Source organism: Lytechinus pictus, chromosome 13 (assembly GCF_037042905.1).
Source record: "Lytechinus pictus isolate F3 Inbred chromosome 13, Lp3.0, whole genome shotgun sequence".
NCBI lineage: Eukaryota > Metazoa > Echinodermata > Echinoidea > Temnopleuroida > Toxopneustidae > Lytechinus > Lytechinus pictus.
Window position 1 is genome coordinate 17,426,283 of NC_087257.1, and position 26,551 is coordinate 17,452,833.

Sequence of the window (26,551 nt, forward strand, 5' to 3'; positions counted from 1 at the left end):
TAGGTTTCAGTCTACTTTATTGCATTTCAAAATTGTGAATTGGCAGCCAGCTGCCAGGTGGGGGAAAAGGTTAACTTTTCCTGGTAAAAAAAATACATCTATAATATTCCAGACAATATATTAGATGAATGTCCACATGCAATTACATTTATAACAAACTATTAGCTCATATCCACATGGTTTATGAATTAATTTGTATTCCTATCATCATTTCTTTAACAGTTCAGAAAATACTGGTACATTAAATTGTTTTAATTTAATAGCAACATGCAAGAGTGTACAAGATTTTTTTCCCTGGAGGGGGGGGGGGGAGGGTGAGGAATGAAATATTACTTAAATCATGGACCCAATGCAGAATGATCCACGATTACATACTAGTATTTGAGACATGCTACCAAGCAGAACAACCGTAAGAGGGGCTTTTATATTTTAGGGTTAAGAATTGCAAAATACGGCACAAGCTTTGGTTTGAATGATTTTGAAAATGCAAAGTAAGATTTGCTTTCCTCAGATTCAAGAATGTTAACTAGTGTAGAGTCCCTCCCCCCCCCCCAAAAAAAAGGGGGGGGGTCACTGCTCCCTGCCTCATCTCAGCACTGTTTTATGGATGAATTTTATAAATTTCAATGACTTTTCATGTTGACATTTTTCCAATTCAGCCTTGGTCTTTAAATGTTGTGTTGGAAAGGAGAAAAATTAACAAAACAGAATGGTGAAAATTTGACAGAAATTTGACAAGCAATAAGAAATTATGACTGCTTTAAATTTGAGATTCCTATTATATGTAGATTTCAAATTGGCAAGTGGGTACGTAAATTATGACAAGGGGCAAGGAAAACTTATCCAAAGGCCATGTACTTAAAGGGATGGTCCGGGCTGAAAATATTTATATCTAAATACATAGAGTACAATTCACTGAGCAAAATGCCGAAACTTTCATCAAAATCGGAAAACAAATAATAAAGTTATTGAAGTTTAAAGTTTAGCAATATTTTGCAAAAAAGACTCGTCATGAATATTCATTAGGTGGGCTGATGATGTCACATCTCCACTTTCCGTTTTCTTATGTTATTACATAAAACCATATTTTTTTCATTATTTCATACTTGTGTGAATAATGTCTCCCTTATAATGAAATAAGTTGCAGCAATGAATATCTAATGCACTATTCAGTTGTCAATCCAATTTTTCTAGTTCTTGGAGGAACAAATTTGAATAAACCTAATTTCATATAATAAAATACAAAGGAACAAGTGGAGATGTGACATCATCAGCCCATCTAATGAATATTCATGACGACTGTTTTCACAAAATATTGCTAAATATTGCTTAACTTTAAAATTCAATAACTTTGTTATTAGTTGTCCGATTTTGATGAAATTTTCGGCATTTTGCTCAGTGAATTCTAATCTATTTATTAAGCTATACATACTTTCAGCCTGGACCATCCCTTTAATTATCAGGGATTTGTGGTTTTCTCATAAAGTACACTTTCCCCTGGGGCAGCAATCTAAATATAACCCAGGTAGTATATTGTTTTATGTCCTCATGAAAGAAAATATAATTTGAAGACTTTTGAAAAAAAAAATGAAATTTTAGTCATTTTATTTATAGGAATACATGGAAGAGCAGTCCTTGCCTTACATTACTATGACATCACATATGCAGAAAATTTGAAGTCTCCATGGGCACAGTGACTACCAATTTTTACAACTTAAAAAAAAAATCATAACTTTCTTATTGTTTGTCCGAGGTTGTTCAAACTTTCAACGATCACCTTCTCTGATTTTTCTATTTCCTCTGGAAACAAGTTTTTATTTAGGTTAGATTCCACTTTAATGCTTCCAGAACAAAACTTGTAACATTCATAAGAACTAGCACATTTTTTTTCATGAATGTGTAGATTTAACTATATATCATGGAATAAACTAGCAAAATAACATAATGTCTGTGCATTCATGAAACATTTGTTTAATGATTAATGTTAACGTTTCTTTAATGATTAATTCAAGAAATTAAAGTATTGAGGATGAAAACACCAGATAAATGGAAAATAGCTATCGAAGATCATTCTGACAATTGGGGAAAACCATAACCCTCATTGTACATATTTGTAAATTGCTTACAGACGTTGTTCAGTGCTATAAAAAGCAGATTATTGTTATCATCATTGTCATTATTAAACATATGAATGAGGTTGGATTACCTTTGTGACGCACCCCAATCCCAAAGTGGGTTTTAAATTGAATTACCTGGGCAAGCATGTTATCAGGGTTCCGTCTTACAGAGAATTACGATTGATCGAATTAATCTAATCTGTACGGAAACCCATCCATACCATAATTTTTTTTTACAGAAAATTTGCACAAATTCCGTAGTAAACAAAGAGAATCACACTGAATCTTCAAGAGAACGATGAAAGTATGAATATACATCATATCTGGAAAATATTTTAAACAAACATGCACTTTAGATGTCGACGTTGCTGGCTTTCCTTAGTTGTTGTTGATTGGATCAATCATATCTATTTGTAAGACGGGGCCTTGGTATTATATTTGTCATTAAGAAATCCAATTCATTGGACCTGTGTGAAATTAGTAGGGGAAGGCGGGGTAAGTTGAGCATAGGGGCAAGTTGAGCCACCAGCCCCAGGCCAATAATGAATGAGTCAGACATTATGGTGGTGTCATGTATTGATGACCCATTACATAACCCTTAACCCCACCACATTGCTTTCAACTTTGAAACAAAAAGTACTTTTTTAGAGGGAAAAATACAAATTTCAGCCAAAAAAGTAAAAAGGGTGTGAAATAGATAAGTGTGTTTTACACACATACGTCTTTATATATAATAAAGACATAAGAACAACATTGTTAGTCCAGGTATGGATCTTCATTCTTGTCACAGTCTTTTACATGATGGATGCATAAGAAATGTGTGGATGCAAAATTATCGCATAACGTTCGGACTGGGGTAAGTTGAGCCAGCCAACATGGGGCAAGTTGAGCCATGGTAATTCTTATGGTAATGTAAATTAAAAAAAAAAATCAAACCTTAAAAAGCCATTGATATGCAGGCAGAAAAGAGCAAATTCACATGACAGTTCTTTTCCTTTTAGAAAATGTTAGTATTTATAGAGAATTAGCAAGTGAAAAAGACTTTAAATAAAATATTGACATGCTGGTTCTTCCCGCATTCATTTTGTACATAGTTTTTGTGGCTCAACTTACCCCACAGATGGGGCAAGTTGTGCCACTTGACATCGTTTTTTTCAAAGGTCACAACAACTTTCAGAGTGGGGGTAGAAAATTGTATATAGGTGAAAAAGATTTCCCAATAATCATATTTAAAGGCAAGGTACTTATTTCTAAAATATTATTAGTCATATCAATTCTATCATGCAAAATGCAAAAAGTGTCACAACTTACCCCGCCTTCCCCTATCCTTCTTCTCTCAAGTGGATCAATAAAGAACATTGCAAAACAAATGATGCACAGTGACAAAGTGTACAGGAAGTATCTAACCATGACCAACATTGAGAGAATACAGGTAAAAAAATGAAAATGTATCATGTTCATTCAAATATGACGAACACTCTTTCATGCATTACAATTTATATGGATTAGTATGTTAATTTACAAGTAGGTAAAAAGTGCATATGCCTTCTTGATGTTAAATTATGGCACCAAAGGCCCTTCATAATAGAGATGAGATTGATTTGAAGAGTCACAACTCTTAGTAATGCTACGGTCACTAATACCTTTAGAAAAACCGTACTACAATTCTTATACACAGCAATAAACCACATAAAATCATTCATACGGTGAGGTGTTTTTGTTAATGTCCATTGGCAAGAGAATTACAATCAAACACAACTCCAAAGAATCGAACTAAACCTGTTTCAACCGATCATTAGCATCCACTTGCATTTGATCTGTTGAAATGCAATCAAACAATTCTTTTCGCAAAACACCCTGGATCTTGTTGAACTAAACTGACAGTGAGTGTTTGTCACAGATCATGAAAAACAAATCTTGCTTTCACCAACAGATGATCTGAGGGAAAGATCTGGTTAGGGCAGGCCCAGTAGGGGGCAATCACTTCCTTCCCGACGACTTCCTCTACCCCGAGGCACCTAAGCTTCTCCGATGAATACCAGATGTAATCTAAGGTCTTTATGCTGCGGGGTGGGGCAATGCTTCTGTTGAGATTTGAATCCATGACCTTCAAGGGAAAGTGCCTTGGTGTTGGGGAATCGGTGGCTTCTTCTTGCTGATGAGCAAGAGCAAAAATACAGTGATTAGTAGTGCTTACTGGATTCCTATACAGTATGTGTAATACTCACTTGGTCTACTAGGAGATGGTCTAATTCTTAGAAATCATCAACTTGCGCTCGCGTACACATGGGGGGGGGCGGGGGGCATGGACAATCTAAATAGAGTACATAAAGAACATAAAGGGAAAAAAGGGAAGAAAATGAGAGTAAAAGGAGAGAAATATAATATTTTTTAACTAATATGTCAAAAATGTTGGGGGTTGTGGTCTAGAGGTTACAACTTGTCTTTCAATCAGAAGGACATTGGTTCAAATCTCAACTATGGCATGTTTTCCTTCAGCAAGAAATTTACCCACATGGTGCTGCACTCAACCCAGGTAAGGTGAATGGGTACCCGGCAGGATTAATTCCTTGAATGCACCAAGCGCCTTTAGCAGCTGGAGCTAAAGCCAGGGTAATATATAGTGCGCAATTGAATAGGCAACTAAATAATCTGCGCCCCATAAATGATATATTTTATTATTATTATTAAAATCCTTCAGAAAATTAGATTTGTTAATACAAAAGTTTACAAATTTTGCTCGCTCGCTTTGCTCAGTACACAGCTTTTCAGAAACTTTGCCCCAAATGCCTCGTCTGGCCCCCTCAAAATTTTTGGCTCGCTTCACCATGATCCACACATGGTCCAGTTGCTACTTGGTCTCACCATCACTACGTCCAATATCATTTAGTCTAATGCCTAAAGGTCTCATTTTAACTTGTCTACTTACTTGTTCACACTTGTCATATGAATATCTGGTTTATAAACAGTTCATCTGGTCATACAAAGTGGTGTTAGACCATAGACGAAATGGGAATAGCCTAAGCTTTAAATTCAATTCATTTTAATGTAATATGATACATATACACAGAAACATTTCCTCCAAATAATACTGAACTAATAATAAGTCAGCAATAATGAATTTTTATATTCCAATATTTTGCAAAATCTGATAATTACCTGTTAAATGCTATATAACTTGGCAATATTGATCGACTAGATCAAATACATGTATGCACTACACAACTAGACTGAGGGAAATGGTACTAACCTCTCCTAAAAATCCTTCCAATTTGTTGTGTTTTGTGTATGCTTCTATCCACTTAAGTCCATAGTCATCTGTGTAGCAAGTGAATGGTGGTTCCTTTCCCTGCAAAAAATTAAGTGGAAAGATATCAAAGAATATTGCACCAGATAAATACGCATGAAAGCTGAATACTACGAGTCACAAATATGAATATGCATCTACATAGTTATGGTATTATTAATGGGATGGATGATTAAATGAATATTTAAGTTTGTACCCAAATTTTAGTGGAAATTACATTATCTTTATCAAGACATATCCTTTCCAAACCTTCACCTCTCTTCCACAATTAAGTGAGTGCACTGCACCATACCAAAGGGAAGATGACCAATATCTTAAGAAAATTTTGTTGTTTGAGCAAAACAATATAAACAGTGAAACATTCCGAAGATACGATTTGCACTTACCCGAATCTCTGCATATGAACTCTTCAAATTCTTGAAGCTATGGCAAAACCAGTGAGGAAGGACGTCAACCAGACAAGATTCCTAAACAAATAACAATTTGAAAATAAATTGTAAGGGCAATTGCATAAAATGAGTAGGTCTGCCCCCTCAACTTGGGATCTTCAAGAAATGATTTGTGTCCGTTTTCCAGCTCATAAGAAAATGTGTTAACGTTGGGTTATTAATAAGCTACAAAGCCTCCCAAACCCTGCCACACTAATATCTATTTATGTAAAAACAGAAGTGTGGCGATTCAAGGTATGTACAATGTATGATCAAGTCATCTTGGTCAGAGTATAGAGTCTAGTTCATGACAAGTTAAAATTTAGAAAAATTGAGGCTGGACATACAAATAAGTTGACTCAAGGAATTAAGGGTGTGAAAATTATGGCAAGTCAGAATCTCAATCAAAGCGTCTACTGGTTACTTGAAACTTGACCTATCGACCAGATGGCGCCTGAAACACAGAATTAAGTAGTCAACAGATTAACCCATTGCCTCCTTAAGCACCAGCACCAGTGACCCCTATAGAGGGTTCCATCATGATGCCACAAGCAGCCATCGTAGAGGACAGAACAATGGGACACATGTGCATTAGATCTTAAAAACAATGATTGATCATGGTTTGATGCAAAGGTTTTCATTATTTGTTCTCCAACATGGCTACCTGAGGGAACCATGCATCAATATAAAGAAAAAACTGGATAAAGCATCAACACGCTCATTTGAGGCAACAGGAAACACTACTCTTTTCTCTCGGGTGCATGTGTGAGTGTTGTTTCTTATGTAATGGTATAGCCCCATGTACTATAAATTATGTCATGGAGTACTTTTCCTATAGTTTCAAGGTCATGTGTGCAGCAGCATACAACAAGTGCTATCGATTTTTTTTATATCGGTGGTGGGAGCCCTCTATATGGAGGCGACTGTACTGCTATACCACACAGCGACTTTACCTTTTCATGTCCTTCATCATTGGTCTTTGAATGGAATGGATATTTCCTTAGATCCATGCGACTCTTGTCGTCTAGGCGACCGTCTCTGACGAGTTGATAGCCGGGCATGTCCGGCCGATGATTGAAATCACCGCACATGATGCAAGCGCCCTCTGGTGGTGAGAATTCTTGAAGTCTTTGAACAGCAAGAGCAGCCTGTAAATGTGGGATAATATCACATATAAATCTCATTTTAAAAAATCCCCAAAACATTCGACACATATTAACGAAAAAATTAAATCTTCATCAGAAAATAGACCAAGATATCAACTGAAAGATAAGTAAAATTATTTACTCAGGTCAATTAAAGGTTCAGCAATCTCCATTCAAAAGAGATGATCAAAAAAATAAATTTGGAAAAGTTGTGATCAAACAGATAAACAAGAGGACATTCTCCTGTGTGATCAAACTTTTGAGTTTTCATTCCATGGGAGAAATGAAGCAATTAATTGAATTATACAAAGTACATAGCCAAAAAATCATCAATTTTGTTGAAATGCATGGTACCTGCAAACTACTTGCCACATCACTTTTCCTGAAGGCAGTCGAGAATGCTGTTAAACAAAGCTTAGCAATTTATCATACAGCCAATTTCTGCAATCGATTGCATTAAATATTGTACGTGATCAGTTGTAAATATCAGCCCAATGATCAATTGCTTAGTTTGATATTACAGGGAGAAATTTATGCATATAGGCCCGAATTCACAGAGGTGGTTTTGAAAACCCATGATTGAGTCCATAGTTTATGCAGATTTTCTGTATAAATTACGCTTACTCACTGCGTATATTAGAAAATGTCCAATGCTGATGCGCGCTTTTGTCACAGTGCGCCAAATCGACGCCTGTTTCCGTGGTTATCCACGCTATTTCATTCATGAGTCCACTCTTCAAGCAGTGGACTCATGAATAAAATAGCGTATCTTACCATGGTAACAGGCGTCAATTTGGCGCACTGTGAAAAAAGCGCGCATCAGCATTGGACATGTTTTATACAACCGGCTGATACGCACTAAATTAAGAGTAATTTACACAGGAAAATCTGCATTAACCATGGATTCACCTGTGGGTTTTCAAAACCACCCTTGTGAATTCGGGCCATAATTCTTAAGATATTCCATATCATCTTGCTACTTTCATTCTACAGGTGTGCACCTAAGTCCAAATATAGGCTTCTGAAGGTTTCCATGGTGAAGAAGAATAGCGTAGTAGGTTTCACGGTACATCATGTATCTTTCTTGGGCATTTGTTGGTCCTGAAAAGGACCATCCAAACTCAATGTTTCAACAAGGGGGTTTTTGTCGTCTTCAAAGAATGAGCAAGGTATGTAAAAGCAGGCCTTATATATAGTCCGGGTTATAATTGAGCAAGGTGCCACAAGAAAAAGGAGAAATTTTCATATAGTGCTTCTAGACCAGTTTTTTACGCTGAATATGAATATATGAGGTAACCAGGCTGTATCCTGAAAATTAACCCGTGAGGGCGCTTTTTTCAAAATGGCCGCCAAATTTTCAGAACATTTGAATTTTCGTACATAGATTTTGACATAAATATTCCATTGCCACAAAATTAGTGTCATATGAAAGACAAATAAATTTTATACAATTTGGTACTATTTATAGGGGATAAGTAGGTCATTTGGCTGAGATTTTAAGTAGAAAACTGCATTTTTTGTCATTTTTTCCCCAAAATTGAAAATTTTGCAAATACATGATTTTACATAATTCTGAGAAAAATGAATGAATTACCTTGAAATGTTCCAGAAAACTTTATTGATATACTATTATCATGTGGATGAAATTCCAACTCTGTATCATTCTTCTTAGCAAATTTATAAGGTATCAAACTTGAATACTTCAATTTCAGAAATGTCGCTTTTTGTATGCATTTCCATAGACTAATACGTATAACATGTACTGTACATGTATAATATGTATAATGTATAGTTTAATAAAATTTAAATGCAATTATCTCCGCTATTTAACCACTTGGAGAGTTAAGAGTAGGCTTTTCTCTATCAGCTACATAAAACAAAATGTTGGCACATCAAGGCCTGACCCTCTCATGGGGTGGGGGTGTCGAAGTCACCCCCCCCCTTGCCCTTGGCTATATCATGTTGTTGTATATTGCCTATTTGTTGGAAAAATCACTATTTTTTGAAGCACCCATTGAGGCAAAATGCATTTCTGCTATACAGTACAGCCACTTTAATTACTTTGAAACCACTTGGAGAGGAAAAGAGTAAGCTTTGTCATGTTTGTTCTACCAGCTATATCAAAAGAAGTGGCACGTACATCGAAGCCAACCCCTCTCGGGGGGGGGGGGGGAGGGCGCTGGGGAAGTCACCCCTCCCCCTTTTGCTTATTGCCAATGAATTTGGAAATTCACCATTTTGGACCCAACATTGAGGCAAAAAAGCGTTTGTGCTTAAATAGTATTTTATTAATTTGAGAGAGTAGAGTTTGTTCTACCAGCTACATAAATAAGCGCTAGCACATCGAACCCTAGCCCTCTCAGGGGCTGTCTAAGTCACCCCCTCCTCTATATCATGTATGTTGCCTATTTATTGGAAATTTCACCATTTTGGATCACCCATTGTGGCATAAGGGCGTTTCTATATCATACAGCCAATTTTATTTTCTTGCAATTACTTTGAGAGAAAAGCGTAGGCTTTGCTCTATCAGCTACAAATTATTAAGAAGCGCTGGCACATCGAAAAATATCCCTCTCAGGGGCTGTCTAAGTCAACCCCTCCCCCTCTATATCATGTATATTGCCTATTTATTGGAAATTACACCATTTTGAATCACCCATTGAGGCAAAAGTGCGTTTCTACTATATAGCCAATTTCATTTTCTTGCAATGACTTGGAGAGGAAAGAGTAGGCTTTGCTCTATCAGCTGCATATAAACAAGTGCTGGCAAAGAAAAGCCTACCCCTTCCGGGATGCTGTTGAAATCACCCCATCCCTTTTGCATTATTGCCTATTTATTGGAAAATTCACTATTTTGGAGCCCCCATTTAGGAAAAAAGGCATTTCTGATATAGTTCTGCCACTATTACTGCCTTGAAACCACTTAGGGAGTAAAGAATAGGTTTCGCTTTATCAGCTACATAAAAAGATGTGCTGGCAAATAAAAGCCTACTCCCTTTAGGGGACTGTCGAAATTACCCCCCCCCCTTGAAATTCACCATTTTGGAGCCTCCATTGAGGAAAAAGGGCGTTTCTGATATATAGTTCTGCCACTTTTAAATCCTTGAAACCACTTAGGGAGGAAAGAATAGGTTTTGCTTTATCAGCCACATATAAAGAAGTGCAGGCAGACAGCAGGAGGCTGTCGAAATCACCCATCCCTTTTGCATTATTGCCTATTTATTGAAAAAATAACCACTTTGGAGCCCCCATTGGGACAGATAGTCATTTCTGATTATGTTTCTGCCTTTTTTCACCCTTGAAAACTCCTGGAGAGAAAAACTAGGCTTTGCTTTAACAGCTACATATAAAGACATGCTCGCAAATAAAAGCCTATCCCCATCAGAGGGCTGTTGAAATCACCCCACCCCTTTTTCATTATTGCTTATTTATTGGAAAATTCACCATTTTGGAGCCCCATTAAGGCAAAAAGGCGGTTCTGATATATAGTTCTACCACTATTACCGCCTTGAAACTACTTGGAGAGGAAAGAGTAGGCTTTCCTCTAACAGCTACATATAAAGAAGTGGCTCTACTATATACCAGAAACACTTTTTTGCCTCAATGGGGCTCCAAAATGGCGAGTTTTCCAATGAATTGGAAAAAATCGTTAAAAAGGTGGGGTAACATCTATATAGTCCCCTAAAGTGGGTCAGGTTTCGATATGGCAGCAATTCGTTATATATAGCTGAAAGATGGGAACCTACTCTTTCCTCTCCAAGTGGTTTCAAGAAAATGAAATTGGGTGTTTTATACAGCAGAAGTGCATATCGCCTCAATGGGGGCTCAAAAATTGTGAATTTTCAAATAATTAGGCAATAATGCAAGAGGGGTGGGGTGATTTGACAGCCGCCAAGATAGGTAAGCTTCAATGTGCCAGCACTTCTTTGTAGAGCAAAGCATATTCTTTCCTCCTTAATTGGTTTCAAGGCAGTAAAAGTGGCAGAACTTTATATCAGAGATGTCTTTTTACCTCAATGGGGGCTCAAAAAAGGTGAATTTCCAATAAATAGGTAATAACGCAAAGGGGTGAGGGGGTGATTTCGACAGCCCCCAGAAGGGGGTAGGCTTTTATTTGCCAGCACAAAATTATGTAGCTGATAGAGCAAAGCCTATTCTTTCCTCTCTAAGTGGTTTCAAGGCAATAAAAGTGGCAGAACTATATATCAGAGACGCCTGTTTGCTTCAATGGGGGCTCCAAAATGGTGACTTTTCAACAAATAGCCAAAAACCGAAAATTAGTGGGGTAACTTCTACAGCCGCTTGAAGGAGATACGCTTTGATTTGCCAACACTTCTTTATGTAGCTTATAGAACAAAGCCTACTCTTTCCTCTCCAAGTCATTGCTAGAAAAGAAATTTGCTGTACTATGTAGTAGAAACGCCCTTTGCCTCAATGGGTGATGCAAATTGTGACTGTCCAATAGATAGTCAATTACCGAAAATTGGTGGGGTAAATTCTACAGCCCCCTGAACATTCTGAAGGGGATATGCTTTGATTTGCCAACACTTTTTGATATGTAGCTGATAGAGCAAAGCCTAATCTTTCCTCTCCAATTCATTGCAAGAAAATAAAATTGGCTGTACTATATAGTAGGAACGCGCTTTTGCCTGAATGGGTGATCCAAAATGGAGAAATATCCAATAAATCGGCAATATACGCATGATATAGAGGGGGGGGGGGTGACTTAGACAGCCCATGAGAGGGCTAGGGTTCAATGTGCCAGTGCTTATTTATATGTAGCTGGTAGAACAAACTCTACTCTTTCCTCTCTAAGTGGTTTCAAATCAATAAAATGGGGTGTACAACAAAGCACAAACGATTTTTGGCCTCAATGTTGGGTCCAAAATTGTGAATTTTCAAATAAATTGGCAATATTAAGCAAACCACCCCCCCCCCCCCCGAGAGTGGTAGGCTTCGATGTGCCACTTTGTATGTAGCTGGTAGAACAAAGCCTATATACTCATTCCTCTCCAAGTGGTTTCAAAGCAATCAAAGTGACTGTACTGTATAGCAGAAATGCCTGTTTTTGCTTCAATGGGTGCTCCAAAAAACAGAGATTTTTCCAACAAATAGGCAATATACAACAACAAAAATGATATAGCCAAGGGCAAGGGGGGGGGGTGACTTCGACACCCCCACCCCATGAGAGGGTCAGGCCTTGATGTGCCAACATTTTGTTTTATGTAGCTGATAGAGAAAAGCCTACTCTTAACTCTCCAAGTGGTTAAATAGCGGAGATAATTGCATTTAAATTTTATTAAACTATACATTATACATATTATACATGTACAGTACATGTTATACGTATTAGTCTATGGAAATGCATACAAAAAGCGACATTTCTGAAATTGAAGTATTCAAGTTTGATACCTTATAAATTTGCTAAGAAGAATGATACAGAGTTGGAATTTCATCCACATGATAATAGTATATCAATAAAGTTTTCTGGAACATTTCAAGGTAATTCATTCATTTTTCTCAGAATTATGTAAAATCATGTATTTGCAAAATTTTCAATTTTGGGGAAAAAATGACAAAAAATGCGGTTTTCTACTTAAAATCTCAGCCAAATGACCTACTTATCCCCTATAAATAGTACCAAATTGTATAAAATTTATTTGTCTTTCATATGACACTAATTTTGTGGCAATGGAATATTTATGTCAAAATCTATGTACGAAAATTCAAATGTTCTGAAAATTTGGCGGCCATTTTGAAAAAAGCGCCCTCACGGGTTAATTTTCAGGATACAGCCTGGTTACCTCATATATTCATATTCAGCGTAAAAAACTGGTCTAGAAGCACTATATGAAAATTTCTCCTTTTTCTTGTGGCACCTTGCTCAATTATAACCCGGACTAATACTCTGTCCAAATGCAACAACACAAGTAAATGTACATGTATTCGATGGTGCATCATATATTGAGCAAATTCATTTCTCCGCCCATTTAAACAAACCTGCATTGCATTAAGGTCCGGTACAATACTGGTCTGCCACACTAGGTGAACATTTGCGACTGTGAGAGGGCGCCCTGTATTCAGACAGGTGACGGATGTAAGCAAGATGGGGGTCTCATACTCAGCACGACTCTCGATAGCTTCACAAAGATCTCCGTCAATCTCTTCTACTTCCAGTTTCTAAATTGCATGGAATACAAGTGAAAATAAATATTGTTTATTTTAACCCTATCTAGGCCTCCGAGGCCCCCCCCTCAACGAGTCGCGCGATATTTTCGCCGCGCAAATTTTTTTGACCGCGCTACTCGCTGACTTTTTACTTTCAAGTCTTGCGCAACTTTTGAGACCAATTTTGCGTCACCCGGGTACTCGGTTCCGAAATTATGCAACGTTATATAAGTGCATGTCAGACCAAAAACTGCTCAAAAACGTGATTTCGTGTACAAATCAATGTAAATTGTGTTTTCAACCAAAAATCATAAATGTATGATTATTTTTAGTTTTGCTGGTCTAAATGTATGTATTTTATGCTGTTAATGATCTTAGAAGAGTCCCCAATGAATTTCATTGAAAAAACAATGAAAAACAAAGGGTCCAAAAAACAAAGAAATACATAAGAAATTGCAAAAAAACAATATAATACATAAGAAATTGATCTGATGTCACAATTTTTTTCATATAAACTTGCTAAGAACACCACAAAGAGTTTCTATGCCAAAAATTAGAACATTTGGAGCTTTATTTAAGGAGTTAGAGGAAAAAGTATGATTTCGCATACTAATTACGCATAAATTAGCATAATTACTTAATAACAATTCGCATGAAATAAATTACTATACAATTTTGTAGATTATATCCCAGACTACCTGGGTGCCAATTTTCGGCGCGGTCGAGATCTTAAGGGGAGGCCTGGGAGGCCCCCCCCCCCCCCCGGCCATATGAACTCCCAAAATACCCCGGCCTAGATAGGGTTAACAGAAAATGGAGTTTAGTATTTCCAATCATAATATTGTGAATGCTGCTCTCACCAAAACGTTAAGGTCACATTTTCATCAGATGCCGGTGCGGATCCAGGGGGGGGGGGGGCACGTGCCCCCCCCTTTTGAGAACCAAAGTTAAAATTTGTAATGTAAAAATGCCATTAAAACAGAGGTAAGACCTTTTTTTTTGGCTTGTCAAATTTTTTCTGGTACGAAATATCCTTTATTTGTGGTTGAAAACCTTTTTTGGGGGGCTTGTAAAAATTTTCCTCCGAAAAATTTGCCCCCCCCTTTGGAAAATCCTGGATCCGCCCCTGATCAGATGGAGGTCAAAACATGAATGTTTATTCATAGAGAGGTAGTCGCTAACACTGGTTTGACTGAGTGTACTTGGTAGGGAAATGCTCCCTTTATCTCACCTGAGCTATCCAGTCTTTGAAATGAGCAGCCTCTTGTTTCTCAAGCCTGAACCTTTCTGAGCGGTAGAAGGTGGCCACACCCTCTCGTACTCCCAATGCCTTCTGATGGTGAACACCATGGTAACCCAGACTCTGCAGTTCTGGAAGTAATGTCTGGTGGTAATAATCGGTCTCTACCTGAAATAAACAAGCAAACATATCAATATAAACTGTTATCGCAGAAATAATTATTACAGTTAATAGAAGTGATGTGACAATATCAAATGTCATTTTATAAATAATTAAGTGATGATGACAGGGCAGACTATATTTCTAGGTGCTTTGGATTATCAAGCTATTTTCCAAGATGAAGCACAGGACGATAACAACATCTACATTCAAAAACGTGATAGTTTCCGTTACCTACAGACACAAAACGATGATCATTTGCTTTATATTTCATATTGGAAACAATATAATCTTAGAAAAAAGGGAAGCAAGGATAAATCCTGGCATAGCTATTATCAAGAAGTACAACCTTTCATGGAAGGGTGCCGTTTGCTCTCAGTGGGCATCAGTCTTTGCTTTATCATGCTTTATCTACATAAATCTTCCTAAGATTCAAAATAAAAATACAACTATCCAAAATTTCAACAATGAAGGGTTACTGAGATATCATCCAGTTCAAAATGAAATTTGAATAAATATATTCTTGGTATATCTATGAAAGATATTGGAATCCACCATGATTATGAATATGGATGAAACTGAAAGGTAAAAAGCCACAAACCCATACATACATCAATTTTTATTATTGTAGATCTACCTCTTGTAAGCAAATGATGTCTGCATCGCCATGGATACGAAGTTCAACCATCAACTGGTGATGCCTTTCAATCGTCTCCCGGTGTCCTGTCGGACAGAACGGGTATCCCCGCGGCTTGATGTGGATGGATGCTAGGATGTTGTAAGAAACGACGGTAACCGCTGCAGCACCTGTTGATGCGTCTAATGGGGGTAATGATGTCTTCCGGTCAATCTGGGAATGATGCATGCTGTTCTGAAGTTCTTGGCTTGCCATGCTTTGAAATCTGCCTATCATAATTAAAGAAATGAAAGGTCATTTGACCAAAATTGTCCATGAAGTAAATGAACTACGAACTGGTCTATTGACAAGTTTTATTTTAATTTATGTTCTTATTTTCTGTTCATTCCACTGTTATATTATCATTTTCTTTGATTTTATTTTCATTAAATTATTTTTTCTTATTTCATTTTATTTTATTTCTTATTGAATCTTAAGGGACTTGTTTGTTGATTTCATTAAGCATTACATTGGTTTACATTATATGATCTTTTTCAGAAGATGTTAATTAGTGGATTCATTCATTTGTTCATTCATTGCACTTGTTAAGTGCTTTTTTCCCATTATATATTATTCTTTAATATTCTATTTATTCTATTTTTGTTTTTCTTCTTGTATATTAACATTTATTTTCTTTGGCAAATATTATCATTCAATTATTTTGTATTTATTTACTTGTTATTATTTAGTAGAGCGGATTAGCCGAACAATTGTGCAAATTATGACTAAAGCATGAAACTTTCACAAGTGTTAGTATATGCCGTAAGATTTATTTTAAAGATGGGAGGTAAATTTTAAAATGCCTTTTTCGGCGGTTGCCATGGCAACGGATTAATTTCTCCAAAATAACAAACATCCCCATGTAAATGGTAAATAAACATGATATAGATGACCAAAATGATGATTTTCAGGCTCCCAAGTGAATACATATGATATTTAGAAATATTCAAGATCACCAAGATAGTTCCAATTGGTCCGTTGCCATGGCAACGGCTTGTTTTTCCCCAGAAAAATAAAAATTTTGATTAAAAAAACGTTGTAGAATATGATATATCTTTAATTTCCCCTAATATTACAGTGCAAAACAAAGATATTTTGGTTGCTAAATGTGTAAATTACATCTCAAGCCATTGCCATGGCAACCAAATAACATCTAATTTACAAAAACAACATGGTTGACAAGACAATGGACAGGTGGAAAATACAATTGGAATTGACCTAATCTGTATGCTTAAGTTTTGACCCCCTCATTTGAACAAAAAATACCGAAAATGTTCTGCAGGAGTTCTTTATAAAGATAAAAAATTATGTTGCATTGGTAATGCTTGAATTAAATTAAAAAAGAAGCAATTTTTCAAAGGGCCCGTTGCCATGGCAACAGCTTATTTCCCTCTAGAAAGGTAAAAATATTGATAAAAATGTAGAATACATGTATGATCATCATTCCATTTCCCCTCATTTTAAGGTACTAATCGAAATTTGTTTGTGACTAAATTTATAAATTTAACATCTTAAGCCATTGCCATGGCAACCAGAAAACATCTAATAAAAAAAAAACATGGATGACAAGGTTATGGACAGGTGAAAATACAATGAAAATTAACTTGATGCATGTAATGTACTTAATGTATAATGTAATGCATAAGGTGTGACCTACTCAATTAATTTAGGGGAAATAATACTGTGAGTGTTCTGTATGAACTAATTACAATGATAAACATTGGTGTTGCCTTGGTAATACTTGAATTCAATGATAAATATCAATGTTCCAAATGGCCTGTTGCCATAGCAACGGCTCATTTACCCAAGAAAGGTACCAGTTTTGAAAAAAAAAAGGACTGTATAGTCTGATTTTTCTTTCATTTCCCCTAACTTTAGGGTAAGAATGGTTATGTTTACTGTTAACATGCAAATAACATCTAAAGCCATTGTCATGGCAACCAAATAACATCTAATTCGAAAAAAATAACATGATAATGGACAGGTGAAAAATTCAATTTATAACAATTAACCCAAGGTTTGATCCAGCCATTTAAGTTTGAACAAAGATTAGTGTTTCGCATTAGTTTATTAGAATGATGAAATTTTAGGTTGCATTACGGTAATGCGTGAATTTAATGATATAAATGTTGCATATGGCCCGTTGCCATGGCAACGATTCCTTTTTTCCCAAGAAAAGTACCAAATTTGATCGAAAAACAGTTTAGAATCTGCATTTTGTCATAAATTTCCCCTAATTTTAGAGTGCCAAGCATAGATATGTTTGCTGTTGATATACAAATAACTTAAGCCATTGCCATGAAAACCAAATAAAATCTAATTTCACTGAGTGGCTTAGTTTGGTTTCTATGCAATGGTTTTAAGGGTGAAGTAGTACATTGGGACTAGTTACAAAGACAGCCAGTGGTCTGATGTGTCCAAAACCCTAAGACGGCTTCCAAAAATGGAGTTTGAAATGGCTGTTGATATATAAATGGACATAGCTCATTTCATATCCGTCTGGGATACATGATTTTGGTGTCTAGACCATGGTTTCAATGGTCAAATAATACACTATGACAAGTTAAACGGACAGTCAGTTGTCCAATATATCAAAATATCCAAGATGGCTTCCAAAAATGGAGTCTAAAATTGCTGTTGCTGCATTAAAAACGTAGTTTGTTTAATATCCTGGAATATGTTTATGCCATGGTTAAATGGGTCAAATAATACATTAGGACAAGTTACAAGGACAGTCAGTTGAATATAAAATAGCCCCTGTTACTAAAAAATTGACATATTTCGTGTAATATCTGCCAAGGGCATATTATTTTGATATCTAAACCATGGTTTTAAAATTCAGTAAATTAATCATGTACATTGGAACAAGTTACAATGACAGTCAATAATCAAGATGGCTTTCAACAATTGGAGTCTAATCGGAGTCTGTTACTTAAAAATTGACATAGTTCATTTCAAATCCACCAAGGAAAAATGATTTTGGTGTTCACACTTTGGTTTCAAGGTTTAAAAAATATGTTTAGACTGGTTACAATAATATCCAGTTGTCCATTTTTCCTTTAAAAAATCCAAGAGGGTTTTCAAAATGGCATCTAAAATGACTTCTATCACTAAAAAATTATCAGAGTTCATACAACATCCACCTGTGAGAAACAATTTTGCTGTCTACACTGTGGTATGAAGGGTCCACTATTTCATTAGGACAAGTAACAAGGATGGTTAGTTTTCAAATTTTTCCAAAATCCAAGGTAGATTATAAAATTACATCAAAATGGGTGCTGTTACCAACTCTTATCTGCTTGCATTTTGAATGTAGGCACCAAAATTATTTCTCACAAGTGGATATTGTATCCACTTCAAAGTAACAGTCGTCATTTTAGAACCCATTTATGGAAGCCATATTGAATTTTCAGGTAAAATGGACAATTGTAACCAGTCCCAAAGTATAATTTGATCCTTGAAACCCTATATAGTGAAGACACCAAAAAAATTTTTTTTAATGTACTATGTCCACTTTTAAGTAACATTAAAACCCCCATTTTTCAAGCCATCTTTGAATTTTTGGACACAATTGACACCTGACTGTCCTTTCAACTTGACCAAATGTACAGTATCACTTGACCCTTTAAATACTAGTGTAGACACCAAAATCATATCCCCAATGTATATTATTAATGAACTATATGTCCTTATTGAAGTAACAACAGTCAATTTAGACCCCATTTTGGAGGCCATCTTGGATTTTTTAACATACCAGATTATACCTAGATTATGGTTTAGACATCAAAATCATATTCCCAAGACAGATATTGAACAAACTATGGCCTACGTTAGTCTTGAAACTATGGTTTAGACACCAGAATCAAATTACAGGCGGATATAGAATGAGCTATGTCAATTTTTAAGTAACAACAGTCAATTTTAGACCCCATTATACTGTCCTTGTAACTTGTCCTAATGCATTACTTGACCCTTTAAGCTATGGTTTAGACACCAAAATTATATTCCCCAGACAGATATTGAACAAACATTAGACACTGTTTTACACCTTTTTTGGAAGCCATCTTGGAATTTTGGACATACTAGACCACTGACTGTCCGTGTAGCTTGTCCTAATGTATTATTGGCCTTTGAAATCGTAGTTTAGATACCAAATTCACACCCCAGGCAAATATGAGCTACGTCCTCTTTAGGTATCAGCAACCATTTTAGATTCAAATTTTTTAAGCCATCTTGGATTTTTGGACATTCCAGACCACTGGCTGTCCCTGTAACTTGGCCCAATGTACAGCTTGATCCTTAAAACCAATGAATAGAAACCACATTAAAGCCATTTTATCAAGTAATGGATGAATTGTGGAATTTTAGCCTCCGGCAGCCAGTGAGGGCACCATCTTGGATTTTCTTGTAACCCTGGAGTGCTTAAAGAAAAAGTCCACCCCAACCAAAATTTCTTTTGAATAAAAAGATACAAATCCAACAAGCATAACACTGAAATTTTCATCAAAATCGGATGTAAAATAAGAAAACTGTGACATTTTAAAATTTCGCTTAACTTCACAAAACAGTTATATGCGCTTCCTGGTCTGTATGCAAATGAGGGTTCTGATGACGTAAGCCACTCACTATTTCTTTTGTATTTTATTATGTGAAATATAATATATTCAAAATTTTCCCTCATTGTCATGTGAAAGAAAGTTTTATTCCTCTCTGAACGTGTGGAAGTGCCATTTTTAAAACATTTTATGGTTCAGTCAAGTGTGTCCTTATTGCCAAAATTGTGAAAAGTGAAATATTTTATTGACTTGTGTATTCCAAACAATAAAAAACAAAAGAAATAGTGAGTGAGGGACATCATCGACTCTCTCATTTGCATGTCACTGACTTGTTCATATAATTATTTTTGTGCAAAATAAGCGAAACTTTAAAATGTTCTTATTTTAATCCGATTTTGATGAAATTTTCAGCGTTTTATTGTTTTATTTGTTGGATTTTCTCTATTGATTCAAATCAACATTCATCTGGGGTGGAATTGACTTTTGAATTCTTTTCAACCTTTTAAACAGTAAGGGCATTTTGATCGTATATTGACCAGTCTACTTATCATGTAAAATAACCAGTGAGTAGATCACACTTCAGGTTGAATAGATTCACATGTTACTTTAAAATTATCACAGTATTTCAAAATTTTCTTCGTCAAAATCAGTAGTGTAATTTTGAGGGGGCAAAATATGACGTATCGAGCAAAATTTATTTTAAAAAGTTGTCAGCAAGCCAGCGAGAGAGCAAAACTTTCGAAATTTTTCATTAGAAAAAAAAATTTGTAAAAGATTTTGGGTATAGTATTCATAAAATAATCATATTTCACCCATCTCTCTTTCACTTTCTCTATATTTTTTCTTGGTAATGATTTTTTTTTGGGGGGAGTAGGGTTGCAAAATTCCAGGGAATTTTCTTAATGGAAACTTTCCATGGGAATAAACGGGAATTTGTGGGAATCTTTTGAATTTTCAGGAATTTTCAAGAAATGATGGAAATTTTCAAAAAAGTAAAAATTTTCTGATATTTATATGCAGGAATGGAAAGGCGTACCCTGTCAGATGATGCTTGATAGTGCTTTGCCATCAAATTATAAGCCAAGTATTATTCTAAAACAGTCAGACATGGAAAATGTTTAATGATTTCCAAGTAAAAGTTGATTTACTGTATTTACTTTGATTAGGAGTTCAAGACTATGTCAACTCCTCAAATAGACTTAAGATTTTGATTTATCAACCCCTATAATCCCCTTATATATTGATATGATGAACGGCTTTAAAGCAAAAATCACCCCAAGACGCTTTCTTCAAAATAACCGCCTGCGAATACTTTGAACGAAATTGTCCAGCATCGAAATTAGAGTTTTGGGAATTTATTTGAATCCCAAAAAGTCTGATATGATTTTTTTAGGTCTTATTTCGATGCCATGTATAATGAAATAAGATGGTGCTTATCATTTAGTATATTTATGTTCAGCACCCTCAAATAAAGGAAAAGTAAATGAAATAAACAATTTTTTATCAAAATTTGTACTTTTCTGGGGCCATTGGCCACATTGATATTAATCATTATGTTCAAGCATTACCAAATCAACATCCTAATGAAATCATGCATAACTTTTAATGTAACTCTTGTTCAAAATTAAAAGAGTAGGTCAAATCTTATGCATTTTCCGCCTGTCCATTATCTTGTCAGCCATGTTATTTTTTGATGAATGATATTTTATTGCCATGGCAATGCCTTAAAATGTTATTGTAACATTTAACATCAAACATGTATGTTGGCAGCCAGTGGCGTACCTAGGATTTTCCACAGGGGGGGCAAAACCGTCCGCCAAAAAAATTGACAAGCAAAAAAAAAAAAAAAAGGTCTTCGATCACAAATAAAGGATTTCGTACCAGAAAAAAATTGACAAGCAAAAAAAATAAAATAAAAAAATAAAAATAAAAAGGTCTTCGATCACCACAAATAAAGGATTTCGTACCAGAAAAAAATTGACAAGCAAAAAAAAAAAAAAAAAAAAAAAAAAAAAAAAAAGGTCTTCGATGACAAATAAAGGATTTCGTACCAGAAAAAATTGACCAGCAAAAAAAAAAAAAAAAAAAAAAAAAAAAAGGTCTTCAAGTTCGTCAGGGGGCATTGAAGGTCTTAAAGCTCGTCAGGGGGGGCAAAAAAGGTTTTTCAAGCCCATCAGGGGGGGCAAAGATACGTTTTTGCATGGGTTTTGACTCGTCAGGGGGGGGCAGAGTGCCCCCCCTGCCCCCCCCCGTAGGTACGCTAGTGTTGGCAGCCTAAACTTAGTGGAAATGAGTAAAAAAATAAGATTCTACAAGGTATTTTTTTATCAAAGATGGTATTTTCTGGGGAATGAAATGATCCGTTGCCATGGCAACAGAACACACATTTGCAAACATTGATGTCATTAAATTCAAGCATCACCAAGGCAACATCAGTTTTTATCATGCTAATGAACCCATGCGGAACACTTACTGTAATTTTTGTTCAAAACTTAATGACTGGTCAAACCTTATGTAGATTAAGTAAATCTTTACTTTACATTCCACCTGTCCATTATCATTTCAACTGTGTTATTTTTTTGTTTTAAAAATTATATCTTAATTGGTTGCCATGGCAATGGCTGAAGATGTTATTTATGTATTAACAGCAAGCATATATATGGTTAGCACCCTAAAATTAGGGGAAATGAAAGAAAAATCAGAAATTACAATGTTTTTGTTTATCAAAGCTGATACTTTTCTGGGAGGAAATGAGCTGTTGCCATGGCAAGGGGACATTTGAAACACTAATATTTATCATAAAATTCAAGTATTATCAAGGCAACATCATTTTATTATTCTAATGAACTCATGCAGAACAATTTTTGTTGAAAATTAAATGACTGGCAAAACCTTTCGCATATTGAGTTATTTGTAATTGTATTTTCTACCTGTCCATAATCTTGTCATCCAAATTATTAATTTTCGTAAATTAGATATTATTTGGTTGCCATGGCAATAGCTTCAGATGTTATACATTTTGCATCGAACATATCTATGTTTAGCACACTAAGATTAGGGGAAATGCAATAAAATTCAGATTCTACAGTCCTATTTTAATCAAAACTTTTAATCAAAACTAAATGATCCGTTGCTATGGCAACAGGCCATTTGGAACATTGATATTAATCGTTGAATTCAAGTATTACCAAGGCAACATCAATGTTTATCATTCTAATTAGTTCATACAGAACACTCACTGTATTATTTCCTCCTAAATTAATTGAGTAGGTCAAACCTTATGCATGTAAATTAAGTTAATTTTCTTTGTATTTTCCCCTGTCCATAACCTTGTCATCCATGTTTTTTGTTTAATTAGATGTTTTCTGGTTGCCATGGCAATGGCTTAAGATGTTAAATTTATAAATTTAGTCACAAACAAATTTCGATTAGTACCTTAAAATGAGGGGAAATGGAATGATGATCATACATGTATTCTACATTTTTATCAATATTTTTACCTTTCTAGAGGGAAATAAGCTGTTGCCATGGCAACGGGCCCTTTGAAAAATTGCTTCTTTTTAAATTTAATTCAAGCATTACCAATGCAACATAATTTTTTATCTTTATAAAGAACTCCTGCAGAACATTTTCGGTATTTTTTGTTCAAATGAGGGGGTCAAAACTTAAGCATACAGATTAGGTCAATTCCAATTGTATTTTCCACCTGTCCATTGTCTTGTCAACCATGTTGTTTTTGTAAATTAGATGTTATTTGGTTGCCATGGCAATGGCTTGAGATGTAATTTACACATTTAGCAACCAAAATATCTTTGTTTTGCACTGTAATATTAGGGGAAATTAAAGATATATCATATTCTACAACGTTTTTTTAATCAAAATTTTTATTTTTCTGGGGGAAAACAAGCCGTTGCCATGGCAACGGACCAATTGGAACTATCTCGGTGATCTTGAATATTTCTAAATTTCATATGTATTCAATTGGGAGCCTGAAAATTATCATTTTGGTCATCTATATCATGTTTATTTACCATTTACATGGGGATGTTTGTTATTTTGGAGAAATTAATCCGTTGCCATGGCAACCGCCGAAAAAGGCATTTTTTAATTTACCTCCCATCTTTAAAATAAATCTTACGGCATATACTAACACTTGTGAAAGTTTCATGCTTTAGTCAAAATTTGCACAATTGTTGTGATTTTTGGAGCTAATCCGCTCTACTATATTGGACAAATATAAAGGGACTTCTTTTGAGAATGTTTATTTCATATTAAAGTATTACATTGATTTAATTCTCATGAAGTGAAGGTATTTTCCAATTCTAGTGCACTGTTAGCATCTTTTATTTATTTTCAGAAAAATATCACCCCTGTACAGTGTATTGCACAAAATTCACGTCCTGGGCGATTCCAAGAATGGAACCTTCTTGGTAAGGATGTTAGAAATTCCAAAGACAAACTCAAACTTGAAAGTTTGGATATCAACACCCTTGTGTCAAAACGAAAGCACGTTATTAAAACCCAAATTAACTATGTTTAGTGCTTGACCCCTAAATCCAAAGGTACATGACAACCAGAATACCAGATGCTGGTGAGTGAATGTATGGCAGTGTATCCTATTGCCGGACACCTTTATTTCAGTGCTTTAAAAATGACAACTAGAGGAAATACAATCAAGAAAAATTCGCACTTGCTATTCCAAATATTATGAAAATTGTGAATATGGTAAAAATATTTTATATTTACCAACAATTTTCTTTGCATCGCACTTGCTGCATACCCCTCCACGAAAAACAATTATTTTCGTGCGTGACAAATTACATCATGATTCCGGACGCGCGCCGGACGGTTAAAGATATTCTTGATTATAATGATGTAAGAACAAATTTGTGTGATTTTTTCGTCTTATATCATATCATGAGTAAATCCTAAGTTTTTGTTTGCTGTTTTTATATTGATTCTGAGCAGATGTTGGTAATAGATTCGTGTTTGACAAATTATTTTATTTTTTCTTGTTAGCTGCATGTTTCATGGAACTTTCCAATATTATGCTCGTTCGTATCGTGACGCTCATCAAGTTCTATCGATGCGCTGCCGATGGTCGACGGCTCTATACTCACGTAAACCTCGCGCACGGGTACCTTGAGAACTAGCCGTCGACGATCACCCACAATACACCACACCTCATCGTTCTATCGAAGGAGCGGACGAAATTGAAATTCGGCAGATCAGACCCATATTTCTGTTAGAAAATATATCAATTGTTAATGCAAAACTATGTTATTTGATATTTTAAGCATTTTCTGTCATTTTAGAGATAAATAAGGTAAAGGTTGGATTTTTTCGCCTTGTTTTTGCAATCCTGTTCTATGTATTGCTCTGTGAAATTGAATTGCGGAAGTCTTACGGTACAAAATTGTTTTCGTACGCAGTAATATGAGCGTCCGGAATCATGATAGTGTCCGGTAATACAATACGTCACTATACGTCAACGGACAGATACATACAGATTATTAATGTTTTTACGTTTGTAACTTGTCATGCTTGTGAAAGTAACGTGTTATCCTCTTCTCTTTTTTGGGTCAAAATTATATCTTTTCTCCATCCATGTTATTGAATTGGAATAACATTTTTGGTAGACCACCAATGACCAAGCAACATTCAAGAGAAAGAAATTAAGTTACTGAATATTGGAAATCTCACACTCCCACGACGATATCCGGCGATTTACATCATGCGCAATACAAATATGACAGCACAGAAACGTGATGATCTAAATGCGACAAACGTGCAAAAGAATCGCAGTATCGGCGGTATAAGGCGTGGCTGCCATTGCACTGCTTCCTAAATGAGATTTGACAGCTCTAAATTACGGTAATATTAATTATAAAGCATTCATATTGAGTATTGTTGAGTTACTTACCAGAAATTAACTTCGGAGATTCTTAATCATTATTCAAGTGGTCAACGGAAGATATTTTCTTGGGAAGAAGTCGCAGGCTCGTAGCAGAAGAGATGGCAGTGAGATGGGCTGGACGGGCGGTATCAATACACACATATCACATAAAAGCGCATAAAATAGCTCGGGGTGGGGGGGGGGGGGGGTGGGGTACACCATAGGTAAAGGGGGAAGGGGTAGGAAAAGGTTTAGATTAGGTTTAAAGGAACAAATATGCACAGACTCTATGCCTATTGCTTGAAAAAAAAGAGAAATATAGGCTTACCTTTAGAATCCAATGTCATGAATCGATTACAAAAATCTCTAGATTTTAAAACGAGAAAACAACGGATACGACGTACCGGTACTTGTTAACTTTTTTAGAAATTACGTTTTTGAGATAAAAGCGGATACATGGATACTAAGATACGTGGATACACATGGATACGAGGATACGTGGATACTGGGATACGTGGATACTACTACCGTACTGATAAATGGATACATGGATACGAAGATACGTGGATACGCGGATACGTGGATACTACTACCGTACTGATAACTGGATACATGGATACGAGGATACGTGGATACGCGGATACGTGGATACTACTACCGTACTGATAACTGGATACATGGATACGAAGATACGCGGATACGTGGATACGAGGATACGGGCAGCTGGGATAATGTTTGTGGATACGGGGGAGGGGGTACAGGGGAGTATCCAGCTTTCGCCAAAGGGGGGGGGGGGTGGAAGGAGGGAGAGTCGTGGGGGTATGTTATACAGGGGAGGATCCATGCACCTTTCGCGAAA

General features: G+C 35.7%; 1 protein-coding gene across 3 annotated transcripts; it reads right to left on the reverse strand.

Annotated features, from left to right (window-relative positions):
• On the reverse strand, positions 1-26,494 carry LOC129275081 (uncharacterized). Of its 3 annotated transcripts, none has more exons than XM_064108182.1 (10): positions 26,021-26,494; positions 25,720-25,827; positions 24,917-25,038; positions 15,202-15,470; positions 14,397-14,573; positions 12,998-13,177; positions 6,806-7,000; positions 5,811-5,891; positions 5,368-5,466; positions 1-4,431 (listed from the first exon to the last, which is right to left on the reverse strand). In XM_064108182.1, exons 4-10 carry the CDS (start codon positions 15,454-15,456, stop codon positions 4,366-4,368), a joined length of 1,053 nt encoding a protein of 350 aa, XP_063964252.1. In that variant the 5' UTR covers positions 15,457-15,470; positions 24,917-25,038; positions 25,720-25,827; positions 26,021-26,494; the 3' UTR covers positions 1-4,365. The 3 variants fall into 3 exon arrangements, with proteins under 3 accessions (XP_063964252.1, XP_063964251.1, XP_063964250.1); XM_064108181.1 differs by having other exon boundaries at positions 1-4,272; positions 24,938-25,038; positions 26,021-26,493; XM_064108180.1 differs by having other exon boundaries at positions 1-4,272; positions 26,021-26,493.
• Positions 26,495-26,551: the final 57 nt, after the last annotated feature.